Source organism: Catharus ustulatus, chromosome 9 (genome assembly GCF_009819885.2).
Source record: "Catharus ustulatus isolate bCatUst1 chromosome 9, bCatUst1.pri.v2, whole genome shotgun sequence".
NCBI lineage: Eukaryota > Metazoa > Chordata > Aves > Passeriformes > Turdidae > Catharus > Catharus ustulatus.
In genome coordinates, this window is record NC_046229.1 from 20,229,736 (window position 1) to 20,251,460 (window position 21,725).

Consider the following 21,725-nt stretch of genomic DNA (forward strand, 5'->3'; position numbering starts at 1 on the left):
AGGTCTAGTAAAATTCAGCATGGCACCTAAGCACTGATACAGCTGCCAAACTGTAGGCATTCAGAGCGATCCTTACACTAGTGCTATCCTGTTTTCTGGGCTGGTAGGTTTAGACATCTGAACTACTCCCCTGCAAATATCTAAGGCTTTGATTTTTTATCCCCAAGCTCTGGGAATGCATTCAGGCAAGTGTATGCTTTGGCTTTCAAGGATTACCAAAAATAAGAATAAATAATGCTAGTACAATCTTCAGTGCAGAAACCTAAGCAGAAAAGAGTTAAGAAAGTGTCCTGAACAGACATACAAAGGAATCTTAGAAGGAAGTATATGTTGAGCTATAAGAGACTCATTATCCTAGAATTAAAAGTTAACTGGTAACCACAATGTCCAAAACAATTACTGAGTTTTCTATCAACATGTACTATTAAAAGAAAATTTTATATTTTTACTTACAGTAAATTTGAACTTTGACACTCTTCTCCTTTTTCTCTCTGCCATCACAGATGACAGTGCATAGATAAGAGTGAGAATTCACAATGCTAACTGGATTCATAGTCAGTATAGAATGTGTCCTGTAGCTGCTGACTTTTCCTCCAAGGGGGCTGTCCATCTGTGTTCTCCAGGAAAAAACTGGTGATGGGCAGCCAGTGGTATTGCATGTGAGTATGAGTGTGTCTCCAATCTGTGCCACAATTTTCTCAGCAGGTATAATTTCCATTTCAAAAGGTTTAACTACAAAAGGGAAACCACACATCAATTCAGCAGCTTTCTCAACTTTTATTTTCCTATTTCTTCTCATGTTCTACTTTATGCTTCAGTTCTTTTTGGTTGTGTGGAAGTTAAACACAATAAAATAATAAACAATAAATCTCATACTGTGGTTTATATATTCAAAATACCCTATAAACATTGCTATTTTTGTCAAAGACAATACAGGTTCAGGTGACTAACAGACAGTTTTCATGTATAAAATGGCATAAATCACATTCAAATAAACGCATTGGCACATTATAACCTTTTTTGTCAGTGGATCTGGTTCTAAAACTTTTGAGGGGAGAGGTAGCAAGTAGATGGCAAAGACAACAGCAGAAACACTTTCAACAGGACATTTAATACCAAACTTGCCAGTACTGTCAGGAATGACAGTAAAAATCAAGCATGCAGTGATCTACTGCAGTTATATCCTAGACTGTCTTTTAGCAAACTCAATAGGAAAACGACTGAGTCATTGCAGAGCATAGAAAAGCTCAAAGCTTCCTGACATTTTGACACAACCACTTAATTGTCAGTTGTATTCACTAAAATGAAAAGATAACTGGAGAAAAGAGAAATAAAGATCAAGCAGCAAAATTTAGGTCAGTTTGCACTTAACAAAGTTTAAAAAAATAAACCAAGCACCATCAACCCCCACCTTCCCCAACTTACCAGTCCTTAACACACACAAAATTACTAGCACAGCCAGGCTTGTCCTTCCCATCTCCTTTAACATTTGGAATTGTTGTTACTAGGTAAAGAAAGTAAATTCAAAAATTAACTTTCTATCTCCTGTGAAGAAGCACTGTGAGACCTTGCTGCTCTGCAACAGCTTATTACAAGAGCTCCAGCGTGCTCTTTTTATAAAGGCAGAATGGGAAATCCCAGTTCGGGGAAATCCAGAGCAGGGAGGAGCAGACCCATATGGATCGGGAGGTGTCCGCTGGCTCAGCGCCCTCTGCTGCTTTTGTGAAAGCTCAGGAAAATAAACAGTAACAACCATAAATACAGTGCCTACTGCATTTCAAAAAATCTGTTTCAGAGCTGATTCTGCAAACGACAGATAAAATGAAAGAATGTGCGCAAGTCCAAGAAATTGAATGTAACTATATCTCAGATGAAAATGTTATTCAAATTTGCTTTTATATTTTTGTTGGACTGAGTCTTCAGAACATTTCTAACAATGCTCAGCTCTGTAAATAACATTACATGACTCAGTATTTCCTTTGATAACTGTTCTACCAGTTTAAGAGGTGGTGTTACTCATGTTCCTACATATTTTTGATCCCTAAAAATGAAGAAATAAAGCAGATAACAGAAGTCTGGAGATCTGACTTAATCAGCTTGAATCAGGCTCATAGCTCATACTGTTCAAATTAACTGAATAAACTAATATTCCCAGTGCCACTTTGTAGTGGATACACAAATCCAGTTTGGAATATTTTTGAGGACAATTCTTACTGGCTAATATGGTGGTGATGTTAGGAAAAAAAATAAAATAACATTTTCAGTGTTTGATTTTCAGTTGGAAAATGCTGTGAATGCAAAGAATGGTTAAAGGTTTGGTTTTTAATTCAAGTACTTCAGTAATTCAGGTACTACAGAGGGATCCGGACAGGCTGAATAAATTTGCTGAGGCCAGTTGGATGAGGTTCAATATGGTGAAGTGTCAGGTCCTACTCTTGGCTTACAAAAACCCCATGCAGCACTACAGGCTTGGAGGAAGAGTGTCTGGAAAGCTGCCCAGTGGGAAAAAGCTGGGAGTGCTGGCCAACAGCTGCTGAACATGAGCCAGTGTGTGCCCAGGTGGCCAAGAAGGCCAGTGGCATCCTGGCCAGTGTCAGGAATGGTGTGGCCAGCAGGGCAGGGATTGTGCCCCTGCACTCGGCACTGGTGAGGCACCACCTCAGTGTTGTGAGCAGCTGTGGGCACATCACCTCAGGGGACACACTGAAATGCTGGAGAGCATCCACAGAAGGAAAATGGATCTGGTGAAGAGGCTGGAGCACAGGTCTGATGAGGGGCAGCTGAGGGAACTGGGGTTCAGCCTGGAGAAATGGAGGCTCAGGGGGAGCCCTATCACTCTCTACAGCTCCCTGCAAGGAGGCTCTGGTGAGGCGGGGTTGGTCTCTTCTCCCAGGTAACATGTGACAGGACAAGATTAAATGGTCTCAAATAACACCAGGGAAGGTTTAGATTATATATCAGGAAACATTTCTTCACTGAAAGGGTGGCAAGGCATTGTAAGAGGCTGTCCAGGGCAGTGGTAGAATTATCATCCCTGGAAGTGTTCAAAAATGTGTGGCTGTAGCAGGTGGGGAGATGATTTATTGGTGAACATGGTAGTGCAAGTTCAAGGGTTAGATTTCATCTTAGAGAGCTCTTCCAGCCTAAAGAATTCTATGATTCTATATTGGTCAATTAAAAATCACTAAATAAAACCAGCAAGAAATTAAAAATGAACATATATGTTTTTAAAATGTCTCTGGCAAATCATTTGGTATGTAATAGGTAATTTGATGCCTGTATTTTATAAACAACACAGATTCAAATATCTAGGGAGTAATAACTTACAAAAATAAAGGCTGAAGTAACAATGGTGTAAATGCTAAAGAAATGTATTTGCTGAAAAGTTGGCTCTACATCAATATGTATTTTAAGTCAGTCAAAGTTTCCATGGTTAATGACCTCATGCTAGCTTCAAAATACCATGCTCAGGTGAGAGTTGTATCAGAGGATGTAAGGGTCCTGCTGTCCTACAGGCAGCATGTCTTCTTCAGGAACTATTTTTTACGGCTTTTTACTGACTGCAGCTTCTGCCACACCTTTGCATCTCCATCAAAGGACAGCTGGACAGTACAAGCTGCCACAGAAACACACTGGGTAAAATAAGAAGTATCAACGACTTTTTTCATGCACTCATGACAAACTCATAAATATAAAAGGGATGAAAGATCATGAAAAAATAAATTTGTGATCTCAGGCAGAAAGTATGTAATAATAATAATAATAAAAAATGAAAAAACATCCCAAGACAATCCAAGAATTACTCAGAAGGCAATAAAACAGGGAAATCTGAAGCATCTAGAAATGCCTAACCAAAAGTCATTAAACTAAAATTCAATGAATTTTACAATTGATTCTACCATAATAGTTTATTTTTATTAGTTTTTAAATTATTTTTTATTATTTTTTATTAAATTTTATAATTTTTTTTGTTGGAGGAGGAGGAGAAGCTGGAGAAGGAGGTGGAGAAGGAGGAGGAAGAGGAAGAATAAAACATTCCTAAGTGTCATAAAATGCAAGCAGAGCACTGTTCTGGAAGTACTGCTATCAAATCCAAAAATCCAAAAGCTATCCAGGATAGGAAATAACACATCTACAGGATGTGATTTTACTGTAGAGAAAATGGTTTTGTTGAAGGAAAGTCTACCCTCTCACTTAAACTGCAAAGAATTACTTTTAAATGATAGTCAGAGAGAAGCAAGAAATGAAACTCTTCTGCTTGGACTGCTTAAATAATCATCAGAAGCTAAGCTGAAAGAAAAAGGGCAATGCTTCCTTGTTTCTGGGAAATCAGTTTCCACACAGAAAAAAAAAATAAACATAGGAGGCCACATCTGCATACTGGAAAAGTTTTAATCAAGTCCTTCATCTGATAACATGAAATAGGAAATAACCCTGAGCAACTGCCATTAACTTTGCTGGAGCTGGATCCTTACCAGAGGGACTAGTATACTGTCTGATCAGACAAATTCAACTCAGTTTAGGTAAGAGCAGAGTTAGTCAACAAATATTACTAAAGGAAGCAGAAATCTGCCAAAAAATTAAAAAGTTTTAAAAAACTTTCTATTTCCACAACTTCAAATGTGAGCCCTCTATGTATTTTAGAAAGAATATGTACATTATTGTTGTTCCTACTATCCCCAGTATCAAACTCAAAATAGGAAAATGGGCATCAAGTTGAGTTATTTTCAGAACTATCTGTTCTGTCTGTAAACAGAGATCATCTTACAAGTTTTAGCATTTGACCTTGAGAGTCAGATAATCAAGTGTTTTATTCAAACAGCACAGAGGAGGATGCTGGGGGTAAAAATAGAGGAAGAATCTACTTCCACAGTGGGATAAGTATTATAGGACCAACTGGAAGAAATCTTGACACATGCAGAGTGTAAAGAGGACTAGAACCAAACAAGTATTACAAGAATTTTACTAAAGGCAAAAAAGATTAAAATATTTAAGCACCAGGATGTAACTACATGTTTTTCAATACATCTAGTAATCAAAAGAGACTTCTAAGGCTTTGATGGACAAACAAAGATAAAACAATTGTGTGTTGCAAAACAGAGTTTGGAAATACTGAACACAATTTTTGGCCTGGCATAAGAAATCACGTGTTCTTCAGGAAACTAAAATTTACATCAGACTTGTTTGGAATTTAAAAAAAGAAACCACTTCAGAACTGTGCTAAGCATTTGCTTTAATTCATACTTCTGCAATCCTGTTAAATACCTACAGGATGCTTTTATTAATTTCCTCTAAGCAAAAAAGATAATAGGTTCTTGAAATCTTAATGAATTTATTTAAACCAAATGCATGTTATCCAACATTTTTATACCTCTTCCTGCATTTTTAATATATTGCCCTAATATACTGTTTCATGGAGGCTGTTAGTGGAAAACTGAAAAACTAATCTTTTGCAGAATCTGGACTCTTAAAACCTTCACCACCGGTTTTATTTATGGCCAAGGACCTATGGTGAAGAGAAATTATCTTTTTGGCAGAGGAAATTTAAGAAAAAAGAAGGTAGAAGGAAACTCATCTAATCTGATATTCTGTTTCCTGTGTCAGCAATAAAATTCTTCATGGCACTTCATTACTGTATCTGCATCTAGAGGCACGATTTGGGACTTCTGCTAAAAATACTCAGTGCTGGAATCATAACTTCTGTATAGGAGCCCAACACAGAAACCTATCACTAAAGATCTCTGTGTTCCATCAACTTGAGACGTCAGAACCTTCCTCTGGAAGGCTCGACATTCTGGAGAGAGGATGCAGCAAAGTCTTACTCAACAGTCCTACAGCCTCATATCAAAGAGATGTCACAGCAAGTCCATACTTAGGGCCCCTATTCAAACTGCAGCCCTCACACATCTCAGGAAAGATATTCTTGGGATGTGCACTGTGGGTCTGAGTAAAGAAAGCTCAGAGTTTTGGATGCTTTACAGAAGCAGCTGGGATGAAGAGCTTTCAACCCAAGCAAAGAGTGTCTGATACCTCTGCAGGATGATCATGCCTGAAGAAAAAGAACCAGAGGACTGTGCTGTAGCTCAAATGAGAACGAATCTCAGAGGGAAAACTCACATATACTGGCAAAGAAGGAATGTCCTTCAGAGACATGCAAGGTAGTACCTTTCATATGGTCATATCTTGATAAAGTAAGTGGAAGAAAACGAAACTGGAGGACAGGTATGAAGACTGCTGATTACATGGCTAATATAGCAGGAAATGATCTGCCAGCCTCAACATTTTCAGTTCTCAGCAACATCAATAGCCTGCTCTATGGGTTATACACTGTCTCCTTCCGCAGAACACCTGGATTTTTGGTTCCCAAAGCTCCCCAATACTTTGCTTCTCCTGACTCCCTCTACCTGCTTTCTCACCACCTGACAATAATACAAGCTCTGTATAGCCCCAAGAGGGGGAGGAGAGCATTACTGACTCCCTATAATTTTCATCTCCGGATGGGAAGGATGAGATCTACATGCAGATCTATTTAAAGGGTTGTGTCTGTTTCAGGAATTGTAACTTTGTACCTAACTACAAAAAGAACACCAACGCATTACCCTGTAACCCACATCACACTCACAATTGTACTCCACATCTATCTTGTCATCTATTGCAAGAAGGAAAAGAAAATGAAACATCTTAAGAAAGTTTTATCATCTGCTTCTTTTCCTTTTCTGGAATTTCTTAAATACTGCATGTAAAAATAAATGTATCTACTTCCTGCATTATCTTTCTCAGGCACCAGCTTCTCAGTTAGGACACTTCCTGTCTGGTTAGTCTGAAGGCAACCAGCATCCACAAAGGTGCCAGATAAAATAATACAAAAGTGTGATAACTTGCATAGACTACAGAATAGCTAATTTCTTATTTTCTTGTATTAAGAGGCATTGTCCACTTCACAGAAAGAACAAAAATTTAATCTAATAATAAATAAAAGCCACTAGAGAAAAAAGTCCCTACTTTTAATCTTAGTCTTTTGTTACTGGCAAAGAAACATGCTGTGGAAATTCCAGACTTAATTTCTAAAAAACTGAAAGTAAGATTTTAGTGGTGCTGGATCTAAAACCGAAACTGTTGGAGAGCCTTGAAAGTGACAGATTTTGTATTCCAAGCCAAACTTCATTAGTTTGGATAGCTGAGCTCCTATTGTCTTCATAGTGACATAGGCAAAAAGAAGTTTCCCTCCTGAAATACTATCTAATGTATAACAAGAGTCAAATTCAAATATAAGCCTTGAAGTATTCAAAATCTCTTTGGGAATTCTGAAGCAAGACTCCAGTTTCATTATAATTTTGATCTGAATATACCAAGGCATATCAAAATCATTTGTTCTCACTGGAGAAAACAACAAACAAAAAAAACTTAGACAAAACTTATTCAAAATGGACAGAGTGAAAAAACAAAGTGGGTTTTGGGTCAATATGCAGATGATAGCCAGAACCTAGGATATGGCAAGTAAAAGTCAGATGAAAATATTTAAGAAGGAATACAAGCAAGTTACGTAATTCCCCCAACATGCCACAGGAAATTTCAATACCATTAAATCTTGTTATGTACTTTATTAAGGGCAGTATTTCACATGGTCAGAAGAAGCTTATCAAGACAGTTGGGAAGAACTTTTTGACCAAACTCTTTTATTACTCACCTGCAGCAGCTCTCCAATACACTTGTATATCAGCCACTTCCCTGTTTCCCACATCCTTCCTGCTCTTCAGTCATGAGGTTCATGGATGTCTCTATGCACTAAGGAACAAAAAGGGGAATGATGAGAGCGAGATCTGTAACAGACTTGCAAGAAATACAGAACTTGGATTCTCTTAGACAGGCTACTGAAAACTGCACTGCTACTAATTGATTATCCTTCAGCTTATCTTCCAGAATATATTTTTTTATTCTCCTAGAGTGGTTCATATTCTGAAATACTGTGCTTGGCTGTGTGTTTTTGCTGCCTTGTGTCATAGAAATGTTATCTTTTTTGTCCCCCAGTGGACTGGCTCACTAACAGGTAGAAATTTTACACAGATGTCAGAAAGGAATTAAATTACTTAACTTTGCAGGATTCAAGATTCATAATTTTTAAATCTTCCTTATAGGTAGGAATTATAGGGATTGCTAATTTTATTTATTTTTTTAAATACACAGACAAAGGACATCTTTCTTTTACCTAGATTTTGTCACCTTTCCCTCTCTGGAAGTGGACGGGAAGTCCTGAAGACACTGACCTTCTAAATAAAAACAACTGGGAATGAACCAATTTTTATTTCCATCAAGTCAAAATGACAAGTGTTCATGAGAAAGCATTAAAGCATTTTGCAGCAGCAAAATACGTATGTTTGTGTGTCTGTACACATACTGATAAATCAGCTGATGCTCAAAACCAGCTGCAACTCTGTTAAGGATCTGGCACCTTGCTTTTGTCTCTTGAATGTGCTCTATCTTAAATAAAAAACATGCTGGTTTGTTACTTGGACTTTTTATCTCTTTCCTTTTTTTCCCCCCTACACAGTTAGGTATCATCTTAACTGCTTTGTTTGTTAACACTTCTACAAAAGGAATATGCCAAAGTAGGAGTGGCTAAGTGATAAAAACCATAAGTAGCTGAATTTTTCTCAACAGGCAAAGGTAAGAAAGATGTGAGTTACTGGAATTTATTTCCCCTTCCCAGACAATTACTTGGCTAGGCATCAAAGCCCCTGCCCTTGTAGTCTGATATAGACAACTGAGCAAGAATGACTTTCATGGTTCTGTCACCTTTTATCACAGACCATGTTACTGTCTAGTGATAAGAGAGTTAACTTGAGAAATGTGTCACATGTTTGAAATTGCTCTCAGGCAGGATAAAAGTCTGTGCTGAATTAGTATGAGAAATACCTGACTTCCAACATTTCGATACTTCTCAGCCAAGGAACTCTCCTGAAATTTCCCAGTAATTGTTTGTGAATATCAAATCATAAGTAACAGATTGTTTAATGATCCTCTTGGTTGGATAAATTTTGCCTTGAGTTAATTTCTTACTATAGTTAGCTCCACACCATGAGGAACGATATTGGCAGCTCTCATTCAACAGCTCAGCTCAGCTCCAGGCAAACCTACGTGGTTCACTTGCAGCTGAATGAAACCACTGCTAAGGGAGATGACCATGAACCTACTGTCAGGGTTTTCACTTGGAAGCTGGGACATCCTAATGGGAAACAATTCTGTGCAACCCACAGTTGCCAACAGATAAAGAAGACAGAAATGTTTTAAGAGCAGTGTTGTTTCAAAGCAATGTTTTAAAAGCAGATCCTTTTGTGGATCAAGGATCAACCAGTTAAGTTGTCATAGGCTCATGAGCTCGAGATTAAACTTACCTCTGTTGCACCTTTCAGTACCCAGGATATCAGTAGCATGGTGACTTGGATCTGCAAGACCATCAGGATCCAGGCACAGGAAATTTCCAGAGATGCATGAGGGTGAATTCATTACGATTTTAAGCAAATCATCTTACACTGAGTTTCCCAGATTATTTTAATGAATGTAATACAAATATTTCACACTAAAAAGAAATACACTCCAGGAATTCTGTATCACTGATTTAAAGTGTTTGATACAAACCCATCAGCCTATAGGTGATTTATTTTTATATTTTATTACACTGACTCATCTGCTGTGGCACCAAGATCCAGTTGCTGATTTTGCTTTTCTTGCACTCTCAGGTGTCTTGTGCCATGACTATTGAATTTTTGTGGCATGAAGAGATTTTCATTCTATCTCTAAGGTCAGCATATGGATCCTGCTGTAGCTCATGGTTTCACAAAATGTGCTGTTACATAGCAAATAGAGTGTATCAACAATTTAGGATTTCAGACAATTTAAGAAAAATTGTTTCCCTTTATCCTGCACATTGTATTTATTAATAGGAATATTTATTTTAAATTTATTTTTCTAATATATTAATTGGAAAATTAATAAATAAAATTTTATTTAACGATTACTACAATATTTGCACATTTAATATAAAGGAGGATAAATTTTCAGGTCAAGTCTATAGCACAGAATGATTACAAGAATGAAGAGAAATTTATCACAAGATAGAAAAGTAAGCAGAGCATATGTTCAAAACTCCGTAACTACCCAGGAGGAAAGCAATTATTAAATTAATCTGCACTATTTAATAGTTCCTACTAGCTCACCATATTCCTTTTTTAATAAAAGAAACAACTGCTTTCTAATTTTTTGAAAGGACTGTACAGCTGATAAACGCTACTAATTTAGACTAAAGCTGCTGATGGTTATAAAGGTGAATAAATGAGGAGATGACAATCCTGCACAACATTCCTTGTGAAGTCAGTTCTGGTTTTGTGAATCACTTGTAAACTTCCCTTGATCTTTTATTTTCTTACTCTTCCTAATGAAATCTAATGTTTCAATGAATGCATATTATGGCACTAAGCTGTTATCATAAGGATTTCTATAATGTGCCATTTAAGACTCAGCTTATCCTTCCAAGGCTGTTTTAGACAAAAAATTAAAGCAAAAACTCAGACAACCACGTTAGTGTATTGACTGGCAAAAACAGTTACCTAAGGGACTTGAGTGTGAATAGCACTTTTCTGGCAAACCACTGTGAATAACTGGAAATCCTGTCAGGATCTAATTAGAAGAAATAGGACATAAAACCAAGTAAGAAGTTGTCTGTGACTTCTTGGTAATCTCATGACTACAGAGTGACATCAGTTGCAACAATTTCATTGTAACTCCTTAAAGTCACTGAGGGTTAAACACAGTGCAAGCCTAACTTATATGTGATCGGAACTTCAGTTTCACCTTGGCTGCAATTGCTGGCTGTGTCTCAAAAGCAAGACCTCTCTCTACATTATTCAGAGAGCTCTCTGGAGCTCATGGAATGTCAAGAGTCTGCAGGGAAAGTGAGTGCAGCCTGGATTGCCACGTCTGGCTTTACAAAACACAGAAGTGTTCAGTAACAGTGAGAGCAGCTTGATGCTTCCTGTATGAGCATGCTGGAACTACCCAGGAGCCCAAAGCAGTTTTAAAATCTTGCTGTTAAAGAGAAATGAAATCTGCCATTCCTGCCAATGTAACAGTGCTTTACATAAATTTCGCAGGTTCTTCCCTGAGAAACTTACTACTCAAGGTATGCATGAATATTAGACTCTGCCACAAGTTTATTTGTAAAATTTCCAGGGTCCACATATTGAGAGCTATTTGAAAGAGTGTTAAAACAATTGCTTTTAAATATGATAAGTTCTTCCTATGCTAAAACTTAAAATCTTTCTTGAAAAACTAGGAATCACTTACCATTGCTGCACAAAACACAATAAATAATGCAAATAGATAAAAGAACAAAAAACAGAAGAAATGGAAAACAGGAAGTAGGTATTAAGGAAAATTCTGAAAACATTATTAAATAGTCTTGCTTCAGTATCTCATGTATTTCAGGAAAACGTTTTTCTTATGAAGTAGCTCAAATGGAAGGACAAATGGTGCTAGCACATATAAGATAAAAAATATTGTAAAGCATATTCCTATTATCTTATTATTATTTCCACATATTACAAAATACATTAATGTTTTGCATTGGAGGTTACACTTTTTAATTTCTCTTGCCAAAAGGAAACTTTTTCATAATTAAGTGCTGCTGCTGTTTCTCCCTTACATTTAGAACTATCTGCTTATTCTCTTTTCCAGTATATATTAAAAGAAGCACACTTGTGTACACTTGTGTACACCAAAGCATTTGACAGAAAGGCTTGATTTTGCAAGAGAAAGAAGGTTTTTCTAGTCAATTATTCCTCTAAACCTTGGTAAGAGTAATGGAAAGTAGGCTAGAAGCTGGCTAGTACCTGAGATTTCATTCCCATTTCCCCATTTCCAGTCTTTGGGAACTGAAATCCTGTTTGGATGTGCTCATCAGTCTAGTTCTTACAAAGGAGACAGAGATGGACAGAATATACCTACAGTGGATCAGTCAGAATTTTTTCAAGTCAGAATCCCACCCCTGACACAGGCCAAAAGCAGATTAAAAGATAAAATCTTGAGAATGGTGGAAGCACAAGGGATACAGTTGCTTACACAGGGACTCAGAAACAAATGGTCACTGCATTGAGTCTGTATATTCGAGACCATAATTCAATACAAGAAAAATCTATGAACAAATGAAATTTGAAAAATATCTAAGAGATTTAGAAATACGACTTTACAGACATATTTCTAAAGCTTGCAGCCTTTTAAAACTTATCCTAAACAGCACAGAAAGACAGAAATTAATATATCAACTAACACTATTCCAGTTAGAACTAGAAATCACCTGCTCTGTTCTGCCACTCTAAAACCAGTTCTGCTGCTTTACTCTCTCTCCTCTTGCACTACTACTGCAAAACATTTTTCTCCTGCAACTTCAAAATAAGCTCTGTCATTTCTGAACGCCACTGAATTTTATCAACTGAGCTCTTCTTAGCATCCCAGCTTTGCATAGAGCCTCTGCCAAAGTTTTGAATTGTCCCACAGCTGTTGCTGCCTGCCAGCGCATTGCACCCAGGCCATATCAGTGCTGCTGCCTCTGTTTGGCTGTGTCACCATCTGCTGACTTTGCAGTAAAAGTGTCACAGAGCTGCCTGTTGGCACCCACCTGTAAATGTAGGATTTTCCTAAATTAATCATGTCACCTTCTTACTTAGGTTTGCACTCTGGCCTAGTCTACAGCTCAATGGACTCAAACAGAGAATCTTCAAGATACACTGTTAGACTTTGCATTGTTCTCTTCATCTGTGTAAATGATTTTTTAACCCTGAAAGCACCACATTTGGAATGACTGAAAGGCCCAGGAGCTGCTTTCCTTACTTCTTTGCAATACGGATTGGTGTAACTGAAATAATGAGGAACATCAGAATTCAGAGAGCTCCCGCTATGCTGGGCCACTCAGCATAAGCATGCATGGATGCAGGCTCAAGCATGAAGCATGGATACAGAAGAAGGTTGTCTTTGCCACAGCACAAAAATTTAAAAATTTTATCATAGGAATACACATCTTTACTTGAAGAGTGCAAGTTGGCTTTGCAAAACAGATTGAAAATCATGTCAAAATTGATCTCAAAATGCAAAGATGTTTCAAATTAAATATATGAAATAGTAAATCTCTAATGCTTATAATCAAAACCACTTTTCTTTCTTTGGTGTTTCTTTCCACTCTCCTCTTGGGAGAAAGTTGGCATTTAGCATTATAATAGCATCTCTTATCTCTCTTTAAACATTTCTCAATTTTAGCACAGAGGCCTCCACCTTCTCCCAATACACAATAGACGAAACCTTTCTAAGGCTTCAGCCTTTTTCAAAATCCCAAAGTCACACACAGGATGAAGAAAGAAACAGGATGTTCAAGTAAATTATACATAAATAGGAAGAAGGTTGTTTATGAAATGGCAACCAGAGTCCTGACACATACAATATTCTCACTGTTTTTTCCTTTGCCATAAGTTTTCTGACCCTTCTGGCTGTTTGTTTTGTTTTGGTTTTCTCTGGCTGATTTATTCATCAGCTTTTTCTATCACTATGGCAAAGGCAAATATCCCCTGGAAGGAAGACATTTTCCCTCCTCCAAGCTTCCTCTGGGACACAGAAGAAAGAACATTGATTTATCATCCTGCCAAAGTTGGCCACCTGGACAGAGACACCCATCATTCTCAGAACAGAAGTGCAAAACTGGAGTGTGCTCTGGCAAAATCCGCCTGAGGAACAGATCATTTCCCACATTTGCCTTTACTTAGGTCCAATGTCTAACTTACAGCAATAGTCAACATCAGCGGCTTCAGCAGAAGATGAAGACTGCTCGTAACCAGCAAAGTTCATTGTGCAATCCTTTAAATAATTTTCTTATTTGCTGAGATTATGTCTCCTTATTTGAGGTATCACTTCTTTCTTTAGCTTGTCTTACTTTCCTCCAATTATTATTCCATCAACAGTGAAAAACCACAAAATTGTTTTAAAAGTCATAATCCATTCAGAATGAACAATGCACTGGAAAATACTGGTGCATATAAATTTGTCTAATTTGAACTTTTTATCTCTGAAGACAGGAAGAAACTTCCCGAAAGTTCCCCACCCACAAATTATCATATAATCAGACAGTATCAGTATCAGAAATCATACTTAAATCAAGGAAATACAAAACATTGACTGGAAATGAGAGGAATTCCGACTTATTAAATCACAGTTCATGCTAATCTTCAGATTAAAAACTTAATCTTCCTCGTTTCATCTATGCTGTGATATTTATAACATTCAAGCTGCCTTTACATTTGATCTTTAATTGAAATAAGCTAAAGAAAGGTAGATTAAAAGATATTTTTTTTAAAAAGGAATTTAAGGTTAATTTGGCAATTTATGGATGCACCGCAGATTACTCCTGAAAATGTCTTTTGCACGCTACCTTTATTCAAGGTACATAAACACAAATTTGTTTCCTGGTGCCACAAAAATGCTATATCTGCATCTATTTTGCCAGGATTAAGACTCATTTTAACAATGAATTTGTTAGTCCCATTTTCTACACAACAGGGAATTTATAGCTCAAATCATCTTAGGTGTATTTAAATCTCAGTTAATTTAAAAATGCTTTTCTCAATTTGCAGGTGAATGCCAATATCACCAAGTTGTTTGCACGCATGCAAGTGGAGGCCAGGGACTACTCCTTCTAATGGAAACTCATTTGACTTGTCTAATAAGCTCAAAGGAAATGGAAAACACTGTGAATGAACTACACAGGAAAGTTTAAGACTTATCTGTAGAAGCAAAAGGAGAGAAAATGCTTCAGTATTCCAAGTTCTGTCGGAATCCTTCTAGACAACTCAAATGTTGAACCAATGTATCTATATCCTGAATTACATCAATCTTCAAAAGTACTGTATTCTCTACAGGGCACAACAAAATCCATATACGAGCAATTAGGGAAGTAATTTTTAATTTTAGTTCTCTTTAAAACATGGTTGAAAAACATAAATTGAAAACAAATAAACACCTTGATGTAACTGTCATGTGTGTTCTCCAATGGAACACAGACTTCATCTCCCTGATGCAGGCACCCAGTTGCTTTAAATATCCTGGGTTTTTTCCTTGCATAAAATATTATATTTCTTATAATATTATTATAGTTGGGGTCTTTTAGTTTATATTCATATACATGTGTATATATATATATATATTTCTATCAGCATTGTCATGTAGAAATGCATAATAGATAATAATAATAATATAATAATAGTTATTATTATTATTATTATTATTATTATTATTATTATTATTATTATTATTATTATTATTATTATTATTATTATTTAGGGAGAAAAATTAAGGCAGTTGAGAGGCATTAAAATTTTTTATTTGCTTCTCTATGGAGAAATGTGTGACCAGAATGATTTGGCCATACAAATGTCCATGAGTCTTTCTTAATAAGGGCCCTGTAAATTGTGCCACCAAACAGGTGGCAATTGTAAGTTCTTTATTTGCAGTAACTTCAGGAAATTATTGGCAAGGATTAGCACTAGCCATTGAATTTTGATTCTTTTGCTCCAATTCAAAGTGCCTTGTCTTCCTTTGGAAGGACTTCAAAATTATGAATGACTGCCGAGAAAAGCAGCCTTTGCTAGGAAGAAACAATACAATGCAATAGGTCAGTGGAAGTTTCCCTCTAAACTTTTTTTCATGCAGCCTTTTAGGGAGCAAAGGGAGGGAGAGCCTTCCATTAAAAATAATAAACCCCAACTATGTTACAGAAACACAAGCATTCACACAATTATGTTAAAGAGCATTAGGTGCCTCTGAAGTTTCCATCCTGAAATAGTTTCCTGTTTTTCAAAACTTCAGCTACTGATGCTAAATGCTAATAGATTTTCTTTAATGCAGCTCATCTCATTACAGCCCCTACGTCCTGTTTGTAAATCTGCCACTGAAATTAAGCTTTCATCCAGCTGTGAAGTCTGTCCAAACCGACCACTGTTACATGCCACTAGAACCTGATGTGAACTTTCTTGAGTTAAGAACTCGTCTTCTCTTTTTCACTGGGGGATACCTCATGTTTCTGAGATCCTACAGGAATAATTAAAAGCCTTAAAAATACACACAAAAAAGGGAAAACTGAACCACTGAACTAAACTCATCATCCAGTCCTTGAAGAATTTTTTTCATACAGCTATAGGGTTAGTTATAGACTTTAAAAACACTCATTGAAACCATAAAGATACATTTACAGAAACACATCTTCACAGGATAAAAGCAATTAGTCACGGATCAAATACTGTTAATGAAATGGAGGAGCTTTGTACTTCCAAACTTGTTCTAGGGAAGATGACTATTGATCAAAACACTTTCTTAGAAACTCCCACATCAATAGCTATATGTAGAAACAAAAAAAAATTACATAGTCAAATCTGTATTGACATCATTTGACTAAACAAAATTCATCTCAGGGTCCCTTCCAAGGCATATCTCTGTTCTAGCCCATTTTCTCTCTTTGTTTAAAAGAGACTGAGTCAGGCTTGTAAGAAACCTGGAAAAGAGATGTCTAGAAAGTACTGCCCTTCCAGGTTATGCCAAAGATCTTGGAAGACTTTAAAATGATCTCAGATTTTTTTTTCTTGTAAAATATGAATTCTCTGAATAAAGATGTAAAATAAGATTTTCTCTAGAATCTCTTAATTTGCTTACTATATTATTTTTTCCTGACATCTCAAGCAATAGTTTTCGAAGTCAGGGTTGCAACAGCATGAAAGCCACTTAGACCTGCACTCCTGCATTACTGCACTGATTTTCAGATTTTCAGACTTCCATAAAACCTCTATGCTTCCAAAACACAAAAACCCCAACCAACCAACCAACCAAACCAAAAACAAAAAAAAAACCCAAACCAAACCAAACCAAAAAAAAAAAAAAAAAAAAGGTGCCTCACCAGTCCTTACTCATTATCTCTACAGTTCATGAGATAAAGCATATTGATGGGAATGAATTACTGTATCTTTCCTACAAAGGCTTTTTTGGCTTTGAGATATCCTCTGGCAATTTAGATTATTTTGAAATTGTCACCCCTATTTAACTCCACCTGATTGCATGAATTTTCCATACTACCAACATCCTTAAAAATCACTACAGAAGGATGTCCTAGATAAAATCTGAAAGTACTCAACATCCCTTTTGATATTTAAAATTTTTTTTCAATCTGTTAAGCTTTGAATCTTGATCATTTTCTACACATATTAATGCCTGTGTACATCCGTATTTTACAAATACAGCAGAAAATGTGTTTTACAATTCTTGGTCATTCAACCATTTAGATTTTAAAACTACATCACCAGTATTTTAGCAAACTTTGTAGAAAGCAGACTGGTCATAGCAAAGGCCCCAGTAGATGTCATGGTATAAATGCTAATCTTACAAAGTAATTTTTAATATCTTGCATCCCAAAACATACAGCTGTTCACATTCCTTATTTTAAAATGTTCCTTAAAACACTCACAACTCTGTGAATTTTTACTGGTTTAATCTTTTTTTATCAAAAACTTCAGTTATTTCCAAATGGAGGTATTATCCAAGTATGGTGCATGGCCAGACCAAACACAAACTCCATCAATCCTTCAGAGCAAGCAAACCTGTCTCAGCTTTTTCTTGCATGTGTCCAGAGTAGTCCTAAGTGCACCTGCATTGTAGGTCAACAGCACAGCAGGTCTGCTGGGGCTGCAGTCCCACAGTCTCTGTCAGTATGACACACTAGGAAGGAACTTCTGCAATGAGACATTTTATTTAAAATTGCTATTAAGATTGCAAATCCACATACCAGAAAATGGGAAATAAGATAACTGAAGTTTGTATGTTTCTATGTTCCCACATACATTTTTTTCCCCCAGGAAGCATTCCATTTCTGTACTAGAAGAGATAAATAGATTGTGGTACCTGGTGAGGGGTTGGACTATAAAGACTCTTTGTACCTGCACTTTGTCTCATTTAGCCTTAATTAAAGTTACTGAACACTGTCATTTGTTCTATTTAGAGTAGCAAGGAATGTTCATTACTTTGAAAATTTAGTTCTTTAACTTAGTTAATCAAAGTTAATAGAGTTGAGGTGCTCCGGAGAAGCAGGTAGAAAACATCAATAAATTAATCAGTGGCAGTTTCTTTCACGTTTTGGTGATCTACATCAAGTATGTTGGCCTAGGTACAATATAAACACATGTGTTCAATTCAGTACATCTATTATCTTCTGAATAAGCTCCAAGGGAGGAGAAGGTTTTTAAATCCTGTTACTAATAGGAATTGCTGTAATATCCTCATGATTATGAGGAAATGCTTTGAGATTACAGACTAAAAAAAAAGAAGACATAATAACAGAGCCACAGAAAAAACAGCTTTAGGCCATATCCAGCTTCCAAATATTTTTTACATGAAAAGTAACACCCATTTTGTCCCATCCACATTTCCTTCATCCACAACCACTTCTACAAGGAAAGAACATCAAGCAAGACGCAGATTCTCAGCAATTTCCCTTGACAGAAGTTCCCATGTTTTGCTATACTTAGTGATTCTGAATTCCAGACAGCTCAAGGGAAATGACACCCCCGAGCAGAGACTGCGATTTTAGTCCCTGGAACACCACACCTGTAGAGTTCTTTGGTTACATGAGAAAAGAACTTGTTTTTTAGAAATGGGCCTGATAAAGAACTGTTCTGTGGCAAGCCATCTTATAAAACACAATAAATCCGAGCTCAGTGAAGTTTGGATGAGGAGGGCCTCAAAAATAACAGCCCAGCACCTATGGAGAACCCAGGTGCCTGAACCCAAGCAGCCAGCAGTGCCTGCTGTGAGACGCTCCACAGCACAAGTTTCTTTGGGCTCCTACTAGAAAATCTTACAGTTAACCATTAAAAATCCAGCCAGAGAGCTCATCAAGCAAAGAACACCAATCAGACTATGGAGAGAAAAATCTTGGGCAGAATTTAGATTCAGTAGTGATTCCTAACTGTGAGGGATTTTGTGTGATGTAACACCTGTAGTATGGAGTTACAAAAGGGAAGAAGTACTGAAATTTGGCCTGTTTAGTATCAGATAAGCTAATATCTTTTACCATTAAAAGATTACAATAAACACACAAAAATATATGCTCTGGAGGTATTAAAAGAGAATATTCAAAGGTTAGATTTCACCTTGGAGGTATTTTCCAACCTTAATGACTCTCTGGGTACTATTATCTCCTTTTTCAAACTCGGTTGGGGTATGCTATGAGGCTAAACTTCAGACTCTCATGTTAGACTCTTCTGCTGCAACTAGCTGTGGTACCAATCACTGCCAGTTAGACATCCCATGAACAACAAGCTATGCTATACAATGACAAAAATAACAGCCTGCCTTTTAACATGTTTACAATATACACAGTTTTATGTGCAATAATTTCCTTTTGCTCTTCTTTTGGCACTCTGCAGTTGTGCAAATGCCTTCCAAGTATGGCAGTGGAAGTCACAGTATAAATATCTAATGAGCACAAATACGTAAAACCCCTGTATCTTACAAGCAGATAGCTACAAAGAGAAATGCACCCTTGGGAAGCTCCCTCTCTGCCAAGAACTTCTGTAATACTGCAATGGCAAATGCCCCAAGTTAGTTTGATGAGGCCAAAACTGAGGAAGCACAGCTGTGCAAAGCACTGAAACAATTTACATGCTACTGTTTGTAAGGTATTTACACAATGCTCTCATAAGTATACAGATCTCCAGATAAACAAAATTGGTCTCAGACTCAAAGGAACTTAAAATATTTCCTCCTTCACTATCACATGTCTATACTTCCTTCTTGATTATTACGGGCCCAGCATCCTCTGGTTCTGTGCAACTGCTGGGGACGTTTGTCCAGGCAAACAACAACCTAGAACGATGAGGAGAATCTGCTGAATAAGGCAACTTGCTCTGACACTCTGTCTTTACAAATATGTAAAATACGAAACACTGGTTACCCTCCCATGGTAGAATAATTCAAAGTGCTAGCATTTAAAGTCACAGCAGGTATATAAAACTTCTGAAGCTTTCTTGCAGTATCATCTTTTAAGTACCTGTTCTCTCCTCTTTCAATTTCTTTTTAGTTACCAGTAAATTAAAAGTTATTCTGAAATTCTTCTTTCTGGTAATTAGTTTTTCATCTTATTTTCAGAGTTCAGTTTTACTATCTTTCTTCTTAATTATGAAATCACCTGCACCTTTATACACTAATTTCAGCACACCCAATTTTCCTTTGCATATTTATTTTCTCTTCCCAGTTAATCAGAGGTTAACTTCAAAACTGCTTCTATTTTCTTTAAAGACTCTCTTCTACACTGACAGGTCTCAGATTTCCTATCACCATAATTGGTAATGGGACTTTTTCCAGTCCTCTCAAAATCACATGCTGAATGTTCTCATTTCCTTTCCAAAAGGCATTTCTTACTTTGAATTGCAGCCAATCTCTTAGCTGAACACCTTTCTTATGCCTTTGCACACATTTCCTCACCAGCACCTGGAAAAAGTTAGCAAGATCACTCAGATGACCAGATTTTCACAAGCTATGGTTCCAGACTCTACTGACTGTAGCCTGCAGTTTAGGTTCCCTGACAGTTAAAACTATCACAACTGTAAAAGATGTAAATTACGTATGTAATATGTAAATTCTCAAACTCCTTGCTCCAAATACTTCCCAAATCTAGCCCTATATTATTTCTTAGTATTGTGTGCTCACACTATTGTTCTTTTCTCACCTAGTTCCTGCTCAGTCAGTCAGTTACTTCTTTGTACAAAATCAGTACAATTAATAAAGATTTCCTACTATTCTTTCTTTTGGAAAGAATCTGTTGGAATGCCCCCACCTACTGAGAAACATGGAAAAAAATTTCTGAGATATCGAAACTAAAACCTACTCCAGGAGACTAAAGAAAAAAGAAAAAAAAAATGATAAAACACACTATTTGTAAAATGAAACAAAACAAGATAGGATTAAAAATTCTTGATACTAATTTCAGTGTAGGCTCTTAGCACACTGCAGAATCTCAAAACCGAAAGCAAAATTAAATGCCACTTTACAGGTACTTATTTCTGATTATTAGTTGTGTAAAATACTGAAGTATATACATAACATGAGTAGAGGGTATTAGTTTCAGTTAACTGTGTAATGGAAGCCTCATATATGCTTAAATATTTTGCTATAAGAATCCTTACTGCTATTAAATAAGAATTGTAACTGGAGGTATAAAAATGCAATAAACTATTCCTTTAGTTGGCAGAGCATTCAGCAATGAACTCAGAGGCTCACAGACTTTGTGTAAAAAATCTCCAGCAAACTTTTACTACAGCAATCACATCTTAAGAGCTCTGAACATGTTTTGTACATATGTACTAGAGCAGACACTGTTTAATGAGGGTTTGAAATCTGTGGAAATACCCTTGTAAAAGAGAGGAAATGGAAATCCCCTTTGCATCCATTATCACTTCAAAATATTTTATATAATATTAATACCATAGTCATGGTGGAGTTCAATGTTTAGGAATACGGAAAAATCTTCTTGCATTCTGGATATTTTGTGAGGATCTGTAGGGGCCCTTATGGTTCCAGAACTTCCTGCTTGTAACTATTCCCACTCAGCAAAATAGTAATCTGTGTTAGATATTGGTCCCTTCTTTAAC

General features: G+C 36.6%; 1 protein-coding gene across 5 annotated transcripts in view; it reads right to left on the bottom strand.

The window, feature by feature from the left end:
- The window catches only part of VCAM1 (vascular cell adhesion molecule 1), a 40,811-nt gene that overhangs the window by 5,674 nt on the left and 13,412 nt on the right, over window positions 1–21,725 (bottom strand). The window contains exons 2-5 of one of the 5 annotated variants that reach the window (XM_033067747.2): window positions 8,207–9,443; window positions 7,688–7,785; window positions 1,426–1,504; window positions 454–732 (exon numbers count right to left, since the gene is read on the bottom strand). In XM_033067747.2, coding sequence (XP_032923638.1) covers window positions 454–732; window positions 1,426–1,489 — 343 coding nt within the window. In that variant the 5' untranslated portion in view covers window positions 1,490–1,504; window positions 7,688–7,785; window positions 8,207–9,443. Of the gene's footprint in view, window positions 1–453; window positions 733–1,425; window positions 1,505–7,687; window positions 7,786–8,206; window positions 9,936–13,823; window positions 14,880–21,725 lie in introns of those variants that run through there. The other 4 variants (XM_033067750.2, XM_033067746.1, XM_033067749.2 and 1 more) reach the window with 4 other exon arrangements.